General features: G+C 47.1%; 1 protein-coding gene across 1 annotated transcript; it reads left to right on the top strand.

Moving 5' to 3' along the window:
* The first annotated feature begins 14,449 nt into the window (after positions 1-14,449).
* On the top strand, positions 14,450-15,259 carry LOC136460134 (uncharacterized). The gene is made up of 2 exons (XM_066459956.1): positions 14,450-14,727; positions 14,842-15,259. Exons 1-2 carry the CDS (start codon positions 14,450-14,452, stop codon positions 15,257-15,259), a joined length of 696 nt encoding a protein of 231 aa, XP_066316053.1.
* The last annotated feature ends 4,498 nt before the right edge of the window (positions 15,260-19,757 follow it).

The following is a 19,757-nucleotide window of genomic DNA, read 5'->3' on the forward strand; positions in this document are numbered from 1 at the left end:
GACATTCTGCCCGAACCAGTATAAACCTTATGTCTTTTTAGCACACCATCCGGGCCAGACGTGCAATAATACAAATTTACTCGTTGGTGTTTACTCGAAACACCGACACACTGCTCGAAAGGGAATCTTGAGTTTCTATGACATGGAGAAAAGGAAAGCTAAGATATTCCTTTAGAAGATGACTTGTCGTGTTGCTATTACAACCGATATGTGGACAGTTGATAACCAGAAAAGAGGATACATGGCTATCACTGAACATTTTATTGATAACTTATGGACTCTTAGAAGCTACATATTGAGGTGATTACCTAATTTTTCTTGTTGCACTATTTTTATGATATGGATTCATTGGGTTTTCTTGCTTGCTAAAGTTTTCTATCGTTTTTAGGTTTATTTATGTGCCATGCCCTCATACATCAAGTGTTATTTGTGATGCATTGCTCAAATGCCTCCAGACATGGGATATTGATTGCAGGGTGTGAACAGTGACCCTTGATAATTGCAGCACCAATGACAACATGATTGGACAAATGGAAGAAAGGATTGGAGCATCTAATATGTTGTTGGGTGGCAAGCACCTTCATATGCGGTGCTACGTGCACATCTTGAACTTAATTGTTCAAGATGGCTTGGAAGTGATTAAGAAATCTGTTGCAAGTATCCGGGAAAGTATTGCTTATTGGGTGGCTACACCAAAGAGGTATGAGAAATTTGTGAAAAAAGCACAGCAGCAAAAGGTTGAATTAACTAAGAAGTTGTGTCTAGATTGCAAAACTAGATGGAACTCGACTTATATCATGCTTAGTATTGTTATACCTTATAGGAAAGTTTTTGAACAGTTAGGAACCCTTGATCAAAGCTTTGATTGCTGTAACACCCTCGATGTTACACCCGAAATCATTTACTAAAACATGCCATGAGCATCATGTTTATGTGTTAATGCATGTGATAGAATGTATAGATAAATTTCTTGCAACTAAAAATGATTAATAAAAATATTAAATGAAAATTGAATCAATAGCTCATGTATATCAAGTAGGGTTGAAAACTAATTTTTATTAAGCGAAAAAACTATAGAACATGTGTGTGACACTTAAATAAAGTTTGAAGTACAAACTTTATAGATGACAGTAAAATACTTGCTGTCGAAAAATGATATTACTAGCTAATATTTCTACTAGCCTAGAAATTACAAATTGAAATCAAGTTCAGCTCAAAAACTTAGAAAAATTCTAAGTCTGTCAACAGCTAGACATTGCTATGTTTAGCAAATTATTTTGAGAGATCAGGTAAAAGGCTGGTGTAGTGTTATAGCTCGATTTGGTCGTCTCATATGCCATCTTGAGCATGGTGAAGATGGTTTGGCTCCTGAAGCAACCGTTTAGTCGTTTTGGACGCTTTAAAATTCGTGCACGACACAACCTCGGGATAGTTGGCGCCGTGTGCGCGGTCACCACGTGGCCTCCCTATGCAGCGCACATGGATGTGTCCCGTGCGGGCACCCTATGCCGTCACAATGGGTCGGTCGGGCCGCTTGGGTTTGGCCAAGGCTAGCCACAGCGAGCCACTGGCCCCGCGCCCTCTTGCCCAACCTCGTGCTGCTGCTATTAGTGTCGCTGCGGCCGTGCTACGCTGTCATCGTGTCTGCCCACTGCTGCCTCACCGCACTACCCACCCACCTCGCGTCGTGACATTATCGCTATCGTCGCATCGTCGTCACGTCCGTTCCTGTCCGCTGCATCTCTATGCTGCTGTCGGCCCAGTGCGTTGTCGCCTCTGCCACGCGCACGTGGCTGAGTTTGCCGTTGCCTTGTCATTTAAGACACTATGGTCGCGCAGGCCATGTCTGTCAGAAACGGGCGCTCCTGTCTGCTAGCGCCTGCGTGTGGGTCTCCATGAGCTCGTCGGCCGTGTCCCACCAAGGGGAGGACGAGCCGAGCCCACCTGCCGCGCCCCGTCTCTCTCTTTCTCTCTTTCTTCCTCTGCTACCGCCGTCGAGCCGCGTCATTAAATTCGTCAGGGAGAGATCACCTCAAGTCAATTCGTTGTGTTGTTGACTCTGACATCAAGCTGCCTAGCTACCTGTCCCCACCCCGTCTTGAATGGCGCCCGGTCGAGCTCCAATTTTGGACTTTCCCAACCACCGTGCTGATAAGGCCATGCCCGACCGCGGGTGTGGGCAGCTTTCCCATCATCCCTCCCGAGCCAATTCAACTACACCACTAGCATCGCCTTGCTTCCGGGTGCGGCTGCCACCGCCACCGGCCGGCACGGAAGAGTCACAAGTGGAAGCGACGGTGTCGTGCCGTGCGGGGTCACCGCCGGTTAGTTTGCCTACCAGATTATGGAACACCCGAATGGCTCCGTTCGCCTTACTGAATTTTAGCTGAAACTGGCTGAAAAACACTGTTCTGGCTGAATTGTCGTGAGAGAAAAACATTGTTCTGGCTGAAAAAAAAAACAGAACAAGCCAACTTCTGGGTAAGCCGAACGGTGCCGGCTGAAAAAACACTGTTCTGGCTGATAGAAAAACATTGTTCCGGCCGAAGAAAGAAGCTGAATTTTGGCTGAAACAGGCTGAAAAACACTATTCTGCCGAACACTGTTCTAGCAGCTAAGGTTGTCAGTACTCGGTATCTTCATCCAAATCGTAGAATCTTAGCTCGGTTTGTTTTGCTAAAATTTAGCTTATGTTGATACTTATACTAATTTGTAATGAGAGAAAAACGTTATTAGTTCACTGAAAAATACGGCTGAAGTAGTGCTGCAGGACAAGGAGACTAGTATCTTACGATACTGCCGAAACTGATCCTATAATATATTTTAAATTTTAAATTTTATAATATCCCGATCCTACATGAAGACTCTATATCCCGATAATACAATTCTAAGTAACAGACAATAATTGATATAAATGAAAATTTTAAATGATTCGGTTTAGATAAAAATATTATTTAAAATGAAGGGGTGTTAAAAATAATGCCAGGAACTGCACTTAAATTTATAAAATGAAATAAATTAATCAAAAACAGTATTATAGCCTTCAATGTGTACAACATATGTTATAAACCTTTCATAAAATATATAATTAGTAAAATTTGATAGTATATATCCCGATATTACTATTCGATTCTGCGATCTGATACCGTCAGACAAAACACAATACTACCTAGGATCCCGATCCCAAGAATCTTGGTAGTAGTAAGCATGCTCTCTTCCACTGTCGAGGCAATACGCACTGTACATTCCTACTACTAATTACTGATTCGGTTGTCAGGAGCAATGTCCTCGAGTGAGGCTTTATCTAGCTACTGCACTTGTATCAGCCTTAATTTACTTGTCTTAGTGACTTACAAATACAGTGATTCAATTATTGCTTTTCAATGAGTTAAACGGTTTTAAGGTTTACTAAATCTAAAAAATGATTAACATTTATAATACCAATTAAAGATAATAAATGAATCATAAAATATTTTTTAATATATATATATATACACACACGCGCGCTATTCTACACCAAACTGCTATACCGAACAGAGTTCAATATCGTTCAGTAGTCGTGATTCAGTACTGTTCAGTATTTCGTGGTCCTAAGCGTAGTACTGAGTGATCCTGAACGCGGTTCAGTATTACTCGGTATTTTTTTCTTGTCAGTTTTGACTTGTGGTCTAGAGTGTAGAATAGCGCTGTCGCGCGCGTATATATATATATATATATATATATATATATATATATATATATATATATATATATATTAATTTAGAGTATTAAACATAGACTAATTACAAAACTAATTATACAGATGGAGACTAATTTGGGAGGCGAATCTATTAAGCCTAATTAGTCCATGATTTGACAATATGGTGCTACAGTAAATATGTGCTAATGACGGATTAGTTTTATAATTAGCTCATGTTTGGTCCTCCTAATTAGCACCTGAATGTTCGTTGTGACAAGGACTAAACTTTAGTCCTTGTATCCAAACACCTTAGTATAGTAGAATGTGCCATTTATGTAACAACAAAAATAACTTGTAAAATATTTCCTTAGAAGACCCCAGGAAAGACTTCTCAGTCACTACTACAAAAACTTTACTGGAGGCGGGCGTTTTCGATTTTCCGCGGCGGGCAAAGCCGTCCGCCGCGGCCTAGAGGCCACGGTAAATCGTGGCTTAAACGCGGCGGGCGGCCTTGCCCGCTGCGGTTAATCGATTTCCCACGGCGGGCACGTTAGGATGCCCGCCGCGGTTAAACGTTTCAAAAAAAACAAAAAAAACACAGGAACCCGCCGGCGAGCCCATTCTCGAGCCCACCGACGAGCCCATTCACAACCCAATACTGGCGCCACCGCACCTCGCTGGATCCGCCACCGGGGTCTCCACCTTGCCGGATCTGCCGCCGGGCTACATCTGGGCCCACGTTGGACCTGGATCCCACCGCCGTCGTTGATCCGCCGCGCCACCGTAGTGGCCTGGATCCGCCGCCGTAGAGGACGCCATGGACCGGATCCGCCATGCTAGAGGCGGCCTCCGGCGGATCCGCAAGCACTGGAGCCACAGCCCGCCTCGAATCCGCCGCTGCAGTCCACCGCCGCCGGATCCCCATGCAACCGTGGCCCCTTCTCGCCGCGCCGCTCTGCACCTCCTCGCTGCGCCGCCGTGGCCCAACCTTGCGCCGCCGTGGCCCCTCCTTGCGCTGTCCTGGCCCAGCCCACCATAGCCAGGCCCCAGCCCCACCAAGCCGCTCCTCGCCGCGGCACCTGGAGGAGGGAGAAGGAGGAGAGCGAGACGGTGTGAGGAGGCCCGTCGTTGCTGCCGTCGCCTCCCCCATGCCTGCCGTAGCTTGACGCGCGTGGGGGCCGGCCCGCCCTGGATCCGCGCCACCGAGCTGAGCGAGGAAGGGAGACGAGTCCGGCCGCTGGCCATGGGAGGGAGAGGGAGGGTTGCCGCCAGCCATCTGGACCGTGGAAGGGGACGGGAGGGAGGTGGAGTCATGGAGGCGGCTAGGAAGTGGAGTGAGGCTAGGTCAAGAAGTGAAGTGCCACTTATATACGAGCCCAGTTGAAAATCGGATATGGGCTGCGTCTGGGCTTCGAGCTGGGCCTGCATTTACCGTGGCGGGACTTATAAGATGCCCGCCGCGGTAAATCGATTTACCGTGGCGGGCATCTTAATACGCCCGCCACGGAAAATACTTTTTTTCGTGGCGGGTGTCTTAAGATGTCCGCCACGGTAAATAGATTTACCGTGGCGGGTAAAAGTGCCCGCCACGGTAAATAAAAAATGCCCGCCGCGGTAAATCGAGGGATTTACCGCAGCGGACACAAATAGGTGACCGACACGGAGTGTAAAAGTGCAACGCTGCGCATAATCGTTTGTGTAGTAGTGAGTGCTCATTTTATTTCGTATGGTCCATATACCCCACATAACGATCGAGAAGATGAACATTTTAACATGACAATTGTGACATCCCAAAGTAATCCAATCATCAAAGACCTCCTGTAATTTCTGTGGTATTTTAATCCAACCCAAAGCTTCCTTAAAGCAAGTCATAATCGTTTTGGCTAAGATGATAAAGTTAAAGAAAAGGTGTTCAACTGTTTCAGGCTGTCTACACAGACAGCAGTTCTTGTCCCCTCTCCATTGTTTCTTCTTCAGATTAACACCAGTCTCTAGTTTGTCTTGAATAAAAGATTTTAATCTTCATTGGCATCTTACTTTTCCATAGTTTTTCCATCCCTGTTTTTACAAAGATCCAGGAAACTCAACCTAAACCTAGAGTTGCTCGCTTTTCAGTTTTTTTATAGGAGAGATGTAGTATAATATTGCACGTGCGTTTTTGTTTTTGTTTTTGTTTTTGTTGCAAGGGAGCATAATGATGTGGAGTCTGTCTAGGCATCTCGCGATCATGGAGTAGCCATCTTCTTCGACCATCGACCCTGTCCCTGACCCTGAGCGACGACCTCGCTCCCGTCATCGATGGCTTGTATGTACATACTGTAATTTATAATATGCATCCGGATCGAACGCAAATCTGACAAGGAGATCGGGGATGCAAATAGGTAAGCAAGTGGCACCAGATAGATTGTTGCAAGGTGATGCGATTTAAGGCTGCGTTATCGCTGTCCAAAGCTCACAAATCCAATCGCAATGCATGCACGGCACCACTCTAGTACGTAGTAGCAACGTACACGGAAACGCGCTGTTGTGGGTAGATTGTGCTTTCGCCGCCGCGGGGCGGCAGGCACACGGAAACGGAGCGTCTGGTCGCAGCCCGGGCGCTGGCAGTCAAAAACGTAGTCGCGACTCAACTCGGAGCTCGTGAATCGCGAGGTTACCGTGACGGGACGAAAATTAAACCATTGTTTGGAGGTAAACTTAAACTATGTAGTAGCTAAAATAATCGAATCGTCCTCTCCCATTCCCATCGCACTTCCCGTGCGCGACGACGATGCCACTTAGACCGAGAGAAGCCGTGCGTGCGATACGACCGTGGACGTGGAGTTGGACGACCCCGAAGGCTGGGGCTCCGCCGCGACAATTGCAACCAACAATTCCGTTCGAGCCCCGCAGCACGGCGCGCGCTGCTGCTACGTTCCTGCCGGCCGCCGCGCGGTTCAACGCACGTTGCTTCTTCCTTCCCAGGCATGAAGGCATGTTTGCGTGCGCGGTACACCGCGCCCGTGCGGCAAGCCACTGGAGACGCGACGTGGTACGTGCGGGGTCACGGCCGGTTAGCTCGCCTACCCCGATGATGGTACTTGGTACGGACGCTAGCTAATTATTGTTGCTAAAACACCCGAATTGTCGCCCTTCCTTGGTCGAGCGAATACTGATTTTGGTTCTCGTGAGCACCATCCGATCCTTGAAGCGGCGGCATCAGCACGAGCCGCCGGCCGCTCGTTCCGCATGGTCCAGCTGTTGCTGGGCAAACCCAAAACCGAATACGGGTGCCTAGGCTGCAACGTCAGAGGAGCTGTGCTTGCACTGTGCCGGTAGCAAGACTTGTCGGCCACCTGCTGCTCCGTTCCTCTCAGCGTCGTTGGAGGATCTTCGTTCTTGGTCGTGGCTCTCGAAGGCACGGGCAGATGGGCGACAGGGTGCAATTTTTTTTTCTATTTGATCATTTTTTAAAAGAAATTTTATGTTTGACTCCTAAGAAATATAAACTCATCTTTGGACCCTGAGATCGACGTTAGGACTCATATGTTTGAGATAACACATCTCGACGTTATACAGCCTGTTCGGGAGGCCGTATCGTATCGTGGATTATTTACTGCTGACTGCTTTGGTGTGAGAGAAAAACACTGTTCCTGGCTGGAAATTTACGATCGTTTACGAGCATGCGAACAGGCTGATAGATCTTGGCTCCGAGATATCTGGCCGTGCACAGCAGAGCATCCTAGGTGACATTGACATGGCCAGTACCTCAGAGTAACAGATCTTGGTTCTGAGCTCGACGCCAAGAACTGTGACTCCGACCTCGAAGCCGTCGATCTCAGCTCCGAGCTAGGAGTCCTGAATTCTGACGCCAAGCATGATTCAGCGTTATCTAGTACGAGTAGTTTTATGTTTCAGCGAGACGACGCGACGCGGCACACTGGTTCTGACCATGATCGTTGCAGCGGCGGGTGCGCCCTGTTTGTTGAGGAAGCAAAGCACGCCCGGGATTGCTTGCCGTTGCCGAGCGGACGCGGCCGAACAAATGGGCTGTCAGCTATTCTTCCCATGTGTTTTTATTTTAGGAAGTGCCTTACAGCTCGGTCAGAGCCTCAGAGGCAGTTAAGCAATGTGGTTAAAATTTGGATGCGCTTGCGTGCTTTCTAGGAGTAGTCTAGTACTAGGTCAGGCGAAACAGCGGTACCTAGGCTTCGTTAAATTAAAAAGACAACGGTATCTAGGAAGTAGAAAACAGCGGTACTAGAATGACGCTGAGGGCACGAGGAAGAATGGATTCGTGAAGAATCTTTTGCGGGCAGCAGCGGGTGCTTGATGCAGCGACTAAAATTTAGGAGATATATCAGAAAGATGTTGTATAAGTTATTCGAATACTAATAAAAAAATAAATTACATAATCCGTAAGTACTCCACGAGATAAATTTTTTTAAGTCTAATCAATCTGTCATTAGCACATGTTTACTGTAGTAAAACATTGTCGAATCATGGACTAATTAGACTTAAAAGATTCAGCTCGCAAATTAGTCACAAACTATGCAATTAGTTTCATAATTAATCTATATTTAATACTCTATGCATGTATCCAAATATTCGATGGACAGCGACTAAAATTTAGAATGGGCAACCAAACACCCCCTAATTCACACGAAGGCCCGGCGACCAAAAGGTCAGTGCAGTCGCTTTACAGATTACTTCCTAAGAAATGATAGCATTGAGCTCACTTAGAGCATGGATAATAATTTCGCCAGCAGCCGACGGTAAGACTAAGCCACGTCACTTAAGCCAGTAACACATATAGTGAGCGGGCTGTTAAGTTGGCTATATAGTAATATTTTAATATTTGATGCTTGAATGTGTATATTATCAATTGTGATTCATTGTAAACTTGAACGGGGTGGCTTGCAGGCAGCTGTGCAGCCTTGTCGGTGTGGCCGGCGCACAGGATCATGAGGTGGTCCATGGCAGGATGAAGTGTCGGTTTTGCCGCCGGCACCAGGCTGGATACGGGCTTTTTGGCCTCGTTTCTTGCGTTTCATCCGGCGAAGAGCGAAGCGTCCGCCCAGCCCTCTCTCTCTGCCACATCAGATTTTTATGACGTGGATATCTTCTCAGCCAGCTGACTAGGCACTATAATACTTGCTCTTAGGAGGAGATAGGATCGGGAGGTCATCGGCCAGAGGTTTACTACAGGAGTGAAAGAGATGGGCGATAAGAAGGCGGTCGCCAACTGCTACTAATGGGATTTCCCGCTTAGAAATGAGACCCATTAGTAGTGGTTGTCCCTGGCACTACCGGGAGGGTAAACGTGTAGTCCAATTGGAAGGTGAAAAAAATGATGCCAAGAGGTCAACTCAACGTGCTTCGTTTGCTTTTTCCTCTCCATGCACTAAGATAAGACTAGTTGTTGGTTGGTTGTAAATCTGGGAATAGTCCAGACTGAGAATAAGCATCATCTCGTTAGCGAAGGAAACTCACTCTAGTAAGATCAGGCAAGGCAGCATATGATCCAAACATTCACTCGCCAGTTGTTTCAATCGCTTCTTTATTTATTCTCAAGTCACCACCGGCAGGTACCGAAAAAATAGTCACTAATGCCCTTCTTGATCGTAAAAAAACGCAGCCTTGTCTTTGAACACGGTCAGGTTTCCGGTTTTTTCCACGAAGAGACAAGGGACAAGGGAGACAAAAAGTGGTTGTGACAGGGACGGTGGGGAGGAATCCGGCGGCCGGCGCTGCGCGTCCTGACGGAAGGAGTACGTGACGGGACACTCCAAAGATCGCGTCGGTCGTACTACCACACTATACGAATTGTGGCATTGTGGCAAGCTGGCTGCCCGGCCGGCCTTTCGGTGTTTTCAACAGCCGGAGATATTGTAAATGGTACCTAAAAACAGTAATAGTAATCAGCCTGTTCGATACATATACGAATTGCTAGTTACTGTGTAGATAGAATTTTATAAGTAGCCGTAGATATTTTAAGCGAAGCAAACATGTCTAATATTTTATAAGTAGCCGGAGACATTGCTAGTATTGTTTTTTTTTAGGGAAGCGTCCTAGTAGTAGTATTGTTATACTAGGCCTTGTTTAGATCACCTCCAAATTCCAAGTTTTTTCACTCTCTCTCCATTACATCAATTTTTAGCCGCTTGCATGGAGTATTAAATGTAGGTAAAAAAATAACTAATTGCACAGTTTAGTTGGAAATCACGAGATGAATCTTTTGAGCTTAGTTGGTCCACGATTAGACAATATTTACCAAATAAGACGAAAGTGCTACTATTCATCAGTTTGAAATTTTTTGTAATCTAAACATGGCCCTAGTTGCAATCGTCAATGGCCAGTGGATGCACAACCTGCAATCACGTCATCTCAAAAAGAGAAATGATAACAAAGAGCTTCACGACGCCTGAGACGGAGATTCTTGTGCAGTAAAACTACTCGTACTAGATAACGTTGAAACATAAAACTACACGCACTAGATAACGCTGAATCCATGCTTGGTGTGAGGATCCATGGCTCTAAGCTCGAAGCTAAGATTCACGGCTTTGAGATTGGAGGCTCCGAGCTCGGAGCTAAGATCTGTGATTTCGAGCTAACAGTAGTGTGGGCGTACACGTAGTTGCAGGGGTCAGGGGCAGGGGCAGGGTGTAGGCGCAGCGACAGAGAGAGAGGGAGGAGGAGATGTCGCATCATCAGCGGGTTAAATGCGAATGCTTCGTCGGCCGACCTCTGCGGCCCTCCTGCCACGCGCGGCGTCGCCCACGAGGCCTGGTCAACGCCAAGATCTGTGGCGCCGAGCTCGGCGTCAAGATATGTGGCACCGAGTTCAGCGCCATGTATTCTGGCGTCGAGATACCGGCCACGTAAACGCCACCTAGGATGTCCTACTGTGCACGGGCAGGCACCTCGACACCAAGATATGTGGCGCCGAGACGTGTTACCTCGGCACCATGAGTCCTGAAACCGACCCAGGGTCCAAAGATGAGTTCAAGTCTCCCAGAGGGCCAAACGTAAGTTTTCTTCAAAAAAATGATCAAATTGTAAAAAATTAGGCTCCGTGGATGGGTGCGGGATGCCCGTCCGCCGTCTTCGACCGACCTAGGATGGCCCGAATCATTTGGGATATTTAACTTTTTTGTCACTCTTATGGTTGGCACGAGCTCAATTGCCACCTTTCTACGCGGTCCTAATTTTTTGCCCCCAAACCGACCAAAACTTCCAGTTTGTAGACATTTTGACTGCGTGGTAGGCCCAGTCAGCTTACAGCGTGGCAGGTGCACGCAAAAAGACCTCGCTGCCCCTTGCCTTATCCCTTAACCGTGTGGGCTTGCTGTATTATTACTTTTTTGTCGGTCAGTGTATTCCCTCGCACATCACTCCTCGCCACCAGCATCTCATTCTTGTCATCAACATATTCTCAATCCAAATCTAATACTACCACACTATGTTTTCAATACCATTCGTATAATCTATAATATTAAGTCAGATAACAAAGGCCCTGTTCGGCTTACCTCATATTCAGCTTGTTCGGCTTCTTTTTTCAGCTGGAACGGTGTTTTTCTTTTACAACAATTTAGCCGGAACAGTGTTTTTCAGACAGCCAAGGGGCAGCAAGTTATATATGTTGTATTATAACGTACGTAGGAACATGTTATACTCGTCCTTTCAGCGCTTGGTGCGTACTGTACTAGTATTGTTTTTTTTAGGGAAGCGTACTAGTAGTAGTATTGTTATACTAGTAGCAATGGTCAATGGCCAGTGGATACACAACCTGCAATCACGTCATCTCAAAAAGAGAAATGATAACAGAGAGCTTCACGAGGCCTGAGACGGAGATTCTTGTGCAGTAAAACTACTCGTACTAGATAACGTTGAAACATAAAACTACACGCACTAGATAACGCTGAATCCATGGCGTCAGGATCCATGGCTCCTTGGAGCCACGATCCACGATCCACGATCCACGATCCACGATCCACGGCTGAGATCGAAGCCACAGATCTAGATGCGGAGCTCAAAGCCAAGATCTGTGGCTCTGAGCTCGGAGCTAAGACCTGTGACTCCAAGTTAGCAGCACAGTGTGGGCGTACACGTAGCTGCAGGGGTCAGGGGCAGGGTGCAGGCGCAACGACAGAGAGAGAGGGAGGAGGAGATGTTGCATCATCGGCGGGTTAAATGCGAATGCTTCGCCGGCCTGCCTCTGCGCCCCTCCTGCCGCGCGCGGCATCGCCCATGAGGCCTGGTCAGCGCCAAGATCTGGGGCGCCGAGCTCGGCGTCAAGATATATGGCGCCGAGCTCGGCGCCATGTATTCTGGTGTCGAGATACCGGCCACGTAAACGCCACCTAGGATGTCCTACTGTGCACGGGCAGGCACCTCGACGTCAAGATCTGTGGCGCCGAGACGTGTTACCTCGGCGCCATGAGTCCTGACGCCGACCCCCAGGGTTTAAAGATGAGTTTAAGTCTCCCAGAGGGACCAAACGTAAGTTTTCTTTAAAAAAAGGTCAAATTATAAAAAATTAGGCTCCGTGGATGGGTGCGGGATGCCCGTCCGCCGTCTTCGATCGACCCTAGGATGGCCTGAATCATTTGGGATATTTAACTTTTTTGTCACTCTTATGGTTGGCACGAGCTCAATTGCCACCTTTCTACGCGGTCCTAATTTTTTGTTCCCAAACTGACCAAAACTTCCAGTTTGTAGACATTTTGGCTGCGTGGTACGCTCAGTCAGCTTACAACATGGCAGGTGCACGCAAAAAGACCTCGCTGCCCCTTGCCTTATCCCTTAATCGTGTGGGCTCGCTCCCCGTATCCTCAGCTACCCCCTTTCTTCTTCTTCTCCCTCGCGTTGAGGAGCGGCGCGAGGATCTGTGGCGGTCGACGAAAGCAAGGCCGACGATGCTCGTGGATGTAGGTGTACCTTCCTCTCCTCTTTTTCCCATCTCGTCTCCTCTATGGTTTCGGTTGCCACCTAGGGTTCCCCATATGGTTAGGGTTTTGATTTTGTTTGCAATCATTAAAGTTCATGGTTTGTGTGTTACTGCGCTTCGTAGGTAGTGGATTTATTCGTCTTGCAGAATGAAGTTGTCAGATTGCCCTCCTTGGTAAGTAGGATATTGTATGGATTGTATTCATTATGATGGCTGTGGAGTTGGATCAATTCTAATTCCAAACTATTTTCATTGTCGACATGTGCCAGGATTAATCCTAGCAATGCGTTTAGAATTGTTGTTGAATGTGCTAAGTTCACTGCCAATCTAGAGTATGGGCCACTAGAAATGGAAGATTCAAGGCATGATGTCTAGTTTGACAGTAGGTCTGTGTTCAATCTAAGTAACTTTGTTAAGGAAATGGCTAGCAACATTATCTGGGGGCCTAGTCAGCAGCTGATTGTGTGGGGAGTTGATATAGAAAGTGGGACTGAGTGGAAGGTAACAACTGACAAGCAGTTTGTTGAAATGTTGGGTGCTAGGATGGATGTTAAGCTGTTGTATCTTGCCTGTGAGGTTAGGGAAAAGGGTCAGCCAGCACCAGCTAGGCATAATGCTAGTGGTCGTGCAACATCTGGGGTTACTGTCCAATCTATAGCACAGTCAAAAGCAGCTGATGATATAGCTATGTCTCCAGAAGCTAAAACTTTTAGTGCACCAGAACCTGCTGTTAATTGGAGCACTCTAATCATAATACCTAGTGATGATGAAGATGGTGAGGCTACTATGTTGGCTGATGAAGATGCAGTATTTGAGACATATGGGTTCAAAGTTGTAGAAGGGGAAGCAACAGCGGAAGAAGTACCTATCCCATCTATCCCACCAGAGATCCAGCAAGAAATGGAGGAAATAGCTATCCATGTTGACGATAAAGCTAGTTTAGAGCCACTTATTGACTAGGATAGGGACAATCCAGATATTGATGTTGGGGCCATTTATCCCTCAATGCCTGAGTTTCGACTTGCAGTTAGACAGCATGCAATTGTTGGGGAGTTTGAGTTGCACACTGAGAAATCAGACAAGAAAAGGTTCAGGGGTTGCTGCAATGCCAAGGGATGTCCTTGGAGGATTAGAGCTAAAACACAGTTTGATGGCAATGTTAGGGTACATATTTTTTGTTTGTATCTTGTAATTTGTTACTTACACTTGAGCATCACCATCCCTTTACTAATATTGGTGGATTGATAGTCAATATGTTTTCATGTGCAGGTACAGATAAATGACAGGGGGCATAATTGTCCATCAATAAGCAGAGTTGAAGGTAGGATGGCATCTCAAGCATGGGTTGCAGAAAGGGCTATTCCACTCTTGAAGAGGAAACCAGGGATGGGTGCAAAGGAAGTGAAAGATGAGCTAGAAGAGAAGTACAAAATCCAGATACCCTACCAGACTGTGTGGTATGGAAGGCAAAGAGCTTCTGACATTTTATTTGGTAAGTTGAATGACTCTTATGATTGGTTGTATAGGTTTAAAGCTGAGGTAGAGCTTAGATCCCTTGTAAGTGTTGTTGAGATAGGTAAAGTGGAAGTAAATGGGCAAATTTATTTTAGCAAAAAATTTTGTGAATTCAAGGCTAGCATTGATGGGTTTTTATAAGGTTGTAGGTCTTACATTAGCATAGACTCCACTGCCCTCAATGGGCAGTGGAATGGGCACATGCCTGCTGCCAATGCTATTGATGGACATAACTAGATGTTTCCTATAGCATTTGGTCTGTTTGATGGAGAAACCAAGGAAAATTGGACATGGTTCATAAAAAATTAAGAGAATCATTAGGCCCGATGGACAAATTAGCAGTCTGTACAGATGCTTGTAAAGGATTAGAGGCTGCTATGAAGACTGTTTTCCCTCAAGCTGAACATAGGGAGTGCTTCAAGCATCTAATGGACAACATGAAGAAGAAATTTAGAGGTGCAATTTATTCCAAGTACATGTGGCTTGCTGCCAGGGCATATCTCCTTAACAAACATGAGTATTTCATGAGCAAGGTCATTGCTGCTTCTGCTGTAGTGTTGCCATGGCTAAATGAGCATCACAACTTGCTGTGGGCCAGATCCAAGTTCTTATCTAACATCAAATGTGACTACATCAACAACAACTTGGCTGAATCCTGAAATTCGTGGATCAAGGAGCACAAAGATCTTCCTGTATATGCCTTATCTGATTCTATTAGGGAGCAGACATTGAAGTTATTTGCAAAGAGGATGACTATATCTAGAGCTCTGAAGGGAACTATACTACCTATTGTGGTTCATCAGATGAATGTTCCATCAAAAGGATTGGGGCACTCAAAGGTCACAAAAGGGGATAGAAACCAAGCAGAGGTGTTAGTAGTGTACAAAGATGAAGAAGTGAGAAGACATGTTGTCTACCTAGATCAGAAAATATGCACTTGCAGAGAATGGAAGGTCAGTGGGAAGCCCTGCCAGCATGCATTGGCAGTCATCACCACAGAGAGGAACCCAAACATGGAACAATACATAGACATGGCCTTCTCAGTTGAGAAATTTAAAGCTACATATGCAGGAGTAATACCAAACATCACTGACAGGAATCAGTGGCCTCAAGTGGACAAAGGTGAAAGCATCTAGGCCCCTTGTTGGGTTTTGATGATTAATGACAATACAAGATTACTATGACTAACGTGTGTTTTGCAGAGGCAATTAAGTTAGGTCATGGTAATGGAGATCAATTGGGCAATCAAGGTAGTCATGCCCCTACAATGGAAATCGTTTCAGTTTTCAAAGAATGGACGACAAGGTTAAGGATGACTAGTTCTAAGTGTCGATTGGAGTTGGAAAGACACTTATAGTAGTTTAGGACTTTGTTTTTTCTTTGGCTCTACTATTAAGGGGGGTATGGACGGGTAGCTTGACCTAGATGAGTCTAGTGAGTTAGGTGTGGTGCACACTTGTTAAAACTAGCACTAGGTAGCTCCACAACAACCCTATGATCCTTTGGAGCAAACTTCATTCACATATGATCGAGAGTTGGAAGTGAATGGAGGGTCAAAAGCTGATCGGACGCTGGCTCCGGTGCAACCGGACGCTGGCCGTAGGGTCCGGTTAGTTCATTTGATCAAGGAGATTGCGTTCGGTGTGACCAGACGCTGAGTGGTCAAGTGACCGGACGCTGAGAGGCAGCGTCCGGTTGACTCTAGTAAGGTTCTAGAAGAGTGAATCTATGACCGGACGCGTCCGATCAATACTGACCGGACCCTGAGGATCCAGCGTCTGGCCGAGTACAGTAAGGTTCCAGTGAGGATTTAATGTGACCAGACGCGTCTGGTCAGTGGTGATCGGACCTTGCCTGCGTCCAGTCAACACTTAATCACTGGTGTGCGGGTTGAACTAACCGGAGCATCCGGTCAACATGACTGGAGCGTCCGGTCACCCCGTAGAGGCACATAACGGTTTGTTTTTAGGCTGCCTTGTAAATATAAGCTCCACTCGTGTCTGGAGTCACTTTTGCTCATTCCAACAGCTGAGAAACACGTTTGTAAGTGCCAAGAAGAGCAAGGTCCTAGTGAGGTGATTGAGATTCAAGAATCCAAGAGAGTAGCCTCATTAGTGAATCAAAAGTAGCAAAGTGTGCATCCACCATTCTCATTAGGCTTCGCGTGGTCAAGTGAGAGTTTGTGCTTGTTACTCTTGGTGATCGCCATCACCTAGACGGCTTGGTGATGATTGGGAGCTTGGTGATCACCCAACAGAGCTTATGGGTGACCCAACTCAAGTTGTAACCGGTTTTGGGTGATTCACCGCGATGGAGTGTCGAAGAATCAACCCGTAGAGAGCACTTGATCCTTGCGTGGATCAAGGAGGAGCTACACCCTTGCGCAGGTGCTCCAACAAGGACTAGTGGGGAGTGGCGACTCTCTGATACCTCAGTAAAACATCGCTGTGTTTCTCTCTCTCTATTTTACTTTGAGTATTTACTTTGAGCATTTACTTTGAGCAATTCAATACTTGTTTTTACAATCATAGAATTGTCATGCTAGAGTAAGTTTGGAACATAGGTTGCAAGTCCTTTGTGCGTTAGATTGATAGAAATACTTTTCTAGGCACAAGGGGTTAATTGGGCTAACCGTAGGATTTACTTATTGCAAGAAAATTTAGAATTAGCCCAATTCACCCCCCCCCTCTTGGGCATCTTGATCCTTTCAAAAGGTTTCAAGTTGCAGCCACTAGTTGCCAAGCAAAAAAAGAAAACTGCTAGAAGGCTAAGGAAGAAAAGGATTTTATCTTGCTTGGAGAGGACAGGGAAAGCCACAAGACAATCAAAGTGTGATGGCTGTGGTGAACTTGGGCACAGGAAAGGAAGCTCCAACTATCCCCTAACTGGCACTAAGAAAAGGTATCACTCTAACCAAATTTACATCATTGTTGTACTAATAATCTGTACTAACTAGCTGAAAATGAGGGAAAGGACCAAAAAGACTGAATCAACAGTGGGGAGGAAGAAGTCAAAGACTGATGCACCCAAGGAAGGTTCTTCATCTAAGCAACCTTCTCCCTCCAAGCTAGCTCCAAATACTCCAAGAACAAGGGTAGTAGCTGCTAGGGAAGCAACAGCAGCAACTGAAGCTAAATCTCAAGCACAACCAACTCCAATTCCACCTGCTAAGAGGTATGTTTCATCCAGTTTCCATGTTTCTGGTCCATATTTGTCGGTGCAAAAAGTGACCAACACGTAAATATTTGTAGTTTTGTTGTACATTGTGATCGGAGGTGGCCTAGTACTCAATGACATATGGTTTATACTGGTTTAGGCAACGTGCCCTATGTCCAGTTTGAGTCGGTCGGTGACTTTATTCCTAAGCCTAGGTGCTCGAAGTTTGCTGTGGGATTACAAATGGAAGAGAGAAAGATAGGGGGTACAAGAGGTCTAGTCGGACTCTGGTCGGAAAGGTCAAGAGTGACGGGAGCTCCGCTATGTGCTAAGTATTCGAGCATGTGCTTGAAGTTTGAACCTGGTGGTTCTGTTGTTGTGTACTAAATCGATCTAAGTGAACTGAGGGATCTCTCTCTATTGGGAGAGAGCACATCCCCTTTTATAGATAAAGAGGATGGACTTACAAGTGAGAGGGAGAGAATACGTATGCTACTAAGTCTTGTTGCCTATGCTGGTGGGTACAAGATGATGGTAGGCGCCCACAATACTGTTTAATGTCAGATGCATGTGGGAGGTTGCGTCATCTTCTTCTAGTATGGTAGATGCCGGTTCCTGTTATATTGTTGATGCCCAGAGGCATGCGATAGGTTTTACCGTGTTCGCCTAGTAAGGTAAATGCCGGCGTCCACAACACTGTTGATGCCTAGAGGCATATGGGGGGAGCCTTACCGTATTTGTCTGGTATGGGAGTTGATGACGCCTACAACATTGTAGGGCAAATCTCGGTGCCCACAACACTGCTTGGGCTCTGATATGCCAGGAATATTGCAGGGTACCCTTCTCACATGCCCTGTTAGCACTGTTCTATAGGTGTACAGGATACGGTCCTTGGTATTGCAGTTGACTTGGGTGCCCTACCTTACTTTTTTTGTCCATTTCCTGGTCCTCACCGAGCAGGTGTCACTAGTCGGTTGGTCTAAGTCGGCTCTGATTGCGCCAGTTGGAGAGGAGCTGTAAGCAGGGGTTCGGCGCGTCCCCGGTCGAAGACGCGGGTCGGAGTCGGAAGTGGTGTTTGGCTAGACCTTTCGGTCGGAGAGGCCATCCGGAGGTGGGACGGTGTCAAAAGCGAGCGTTGTTCTTCTTTAGGTCAGAGAGACGGGCTAGAGTCAGAAGTGGGGCACCATTCCTCCTTGGCCAAGCCTTCTAGTTGGTGATTTGGATCGCCCTTCTAGCATATCGTTTAGGTTTTTTGGGCTAGCTCAGGAGTTACGCATCATTCGCAATGTCGCCTACTAGGCCGAGCCTTTGCTAGGAAGCTGGTCCATGAGGGACCCTAGGTTCATGAACCCAATAGGAGCCCCTGAGCCCCTGGGCGATTTAGATAGAATCATCTGGGTTTTTTGTCTTAACGGCGGGTATGCGCAACCGCACCCACAGGTGTAGCCCCCGAGTCCCCGAGCGATTCGGATAGATTGTCTGGGGTTTTTTTTGTCTTGACAGTGGGTGCACGCGAGTGCACCCGCTGGTGTAGCCCCCGAGCCCCCGGGCGATTTGGGTAGAATCATTGGGCGAGTTTTTTTGTGTTGCCAGTAGGGGAATTTTTTGTTTCGTTAGCGAGTGCGCGCGAGCGCACCTGCGGGTGTAGCCCCCGAGCCCCCGGGTGATTTGGGCCGAATCGCCTGGGGGTTTTATCAGCGGGCAGTTTTTAGGGATCAAGGTAGTCTAGGGTTCAGGTGATACGGAGCTCGCGGATCCTGGCGTTAGGCGCAGCCGAGGTAGTTTAGGGATCGGGCGATATAGAGCTCGTGGATCCTAGCATCGGGCGCACATGGCGGACGTAGCCGAGGCAATTTTAGGGATTGGGCGAGACGGAGCTCGTGGATCCTGGCGGCAGACGCACGCATTGGGCGTAGCTGAGGTAGTTTTTATGGATCGGATGAGATGGAGCTTGCAGATCCTGGCATCGGGCGCATGCGTTGGGCGTAGCCAAGGTAGTTTTAGGTATCAGTCAAGATGGAGCGCATGGATCTTAGCATCGAGCGCACGCGTCGGGCACTTCTAAGGTAGTTTCAGGGATCAGGCGAGACAGAGCTCATGGATCCAGGCATCGGCGCTCCAGGGATCGGATCAGACGGACTTGTGGATCTAGGCATCGGGCACGCCAAGGGATTTGGGTGAGTCAGAGTTATGGATCTAGGCACAGCTGAGGCATTTTTAGGTGTCTTGAGCCCCTCGGCCCCATTGGGCTTGATAGGGGTCGGTTTGAGTTTTTTGCGTTACCCCGTCCTTGGTTTCTCACAACCGAAGGGGCTGAACTAACATCGCTTGCCTCGATGGCTCCAGCTCGAGTGACGCGCTCGGTGAGCTCGCTAATAAGTATGATCGAGTGAAATTTGGGTCCATCATTCGTGACAGGGTCGGCATAGCCCCCATGTGACATTCCACTACTCCTTAACCTACAACCCGGTAGATGCC

Source organism: Miscanthus floridulus, chromosome 6, assembly GCF_019320115.1.
Source record: "Miscanthus floridulus cultivar M001 chromosome 6, ASM1932011v1, whole genome shotgun sequence".
Taxonomy (NCBI): Eukaryota; Viridiplantae; Streptophyta; class Magnoliopsida; order Poales; family Poaceae; genus Miscanthus; species Miscanthus floridulus.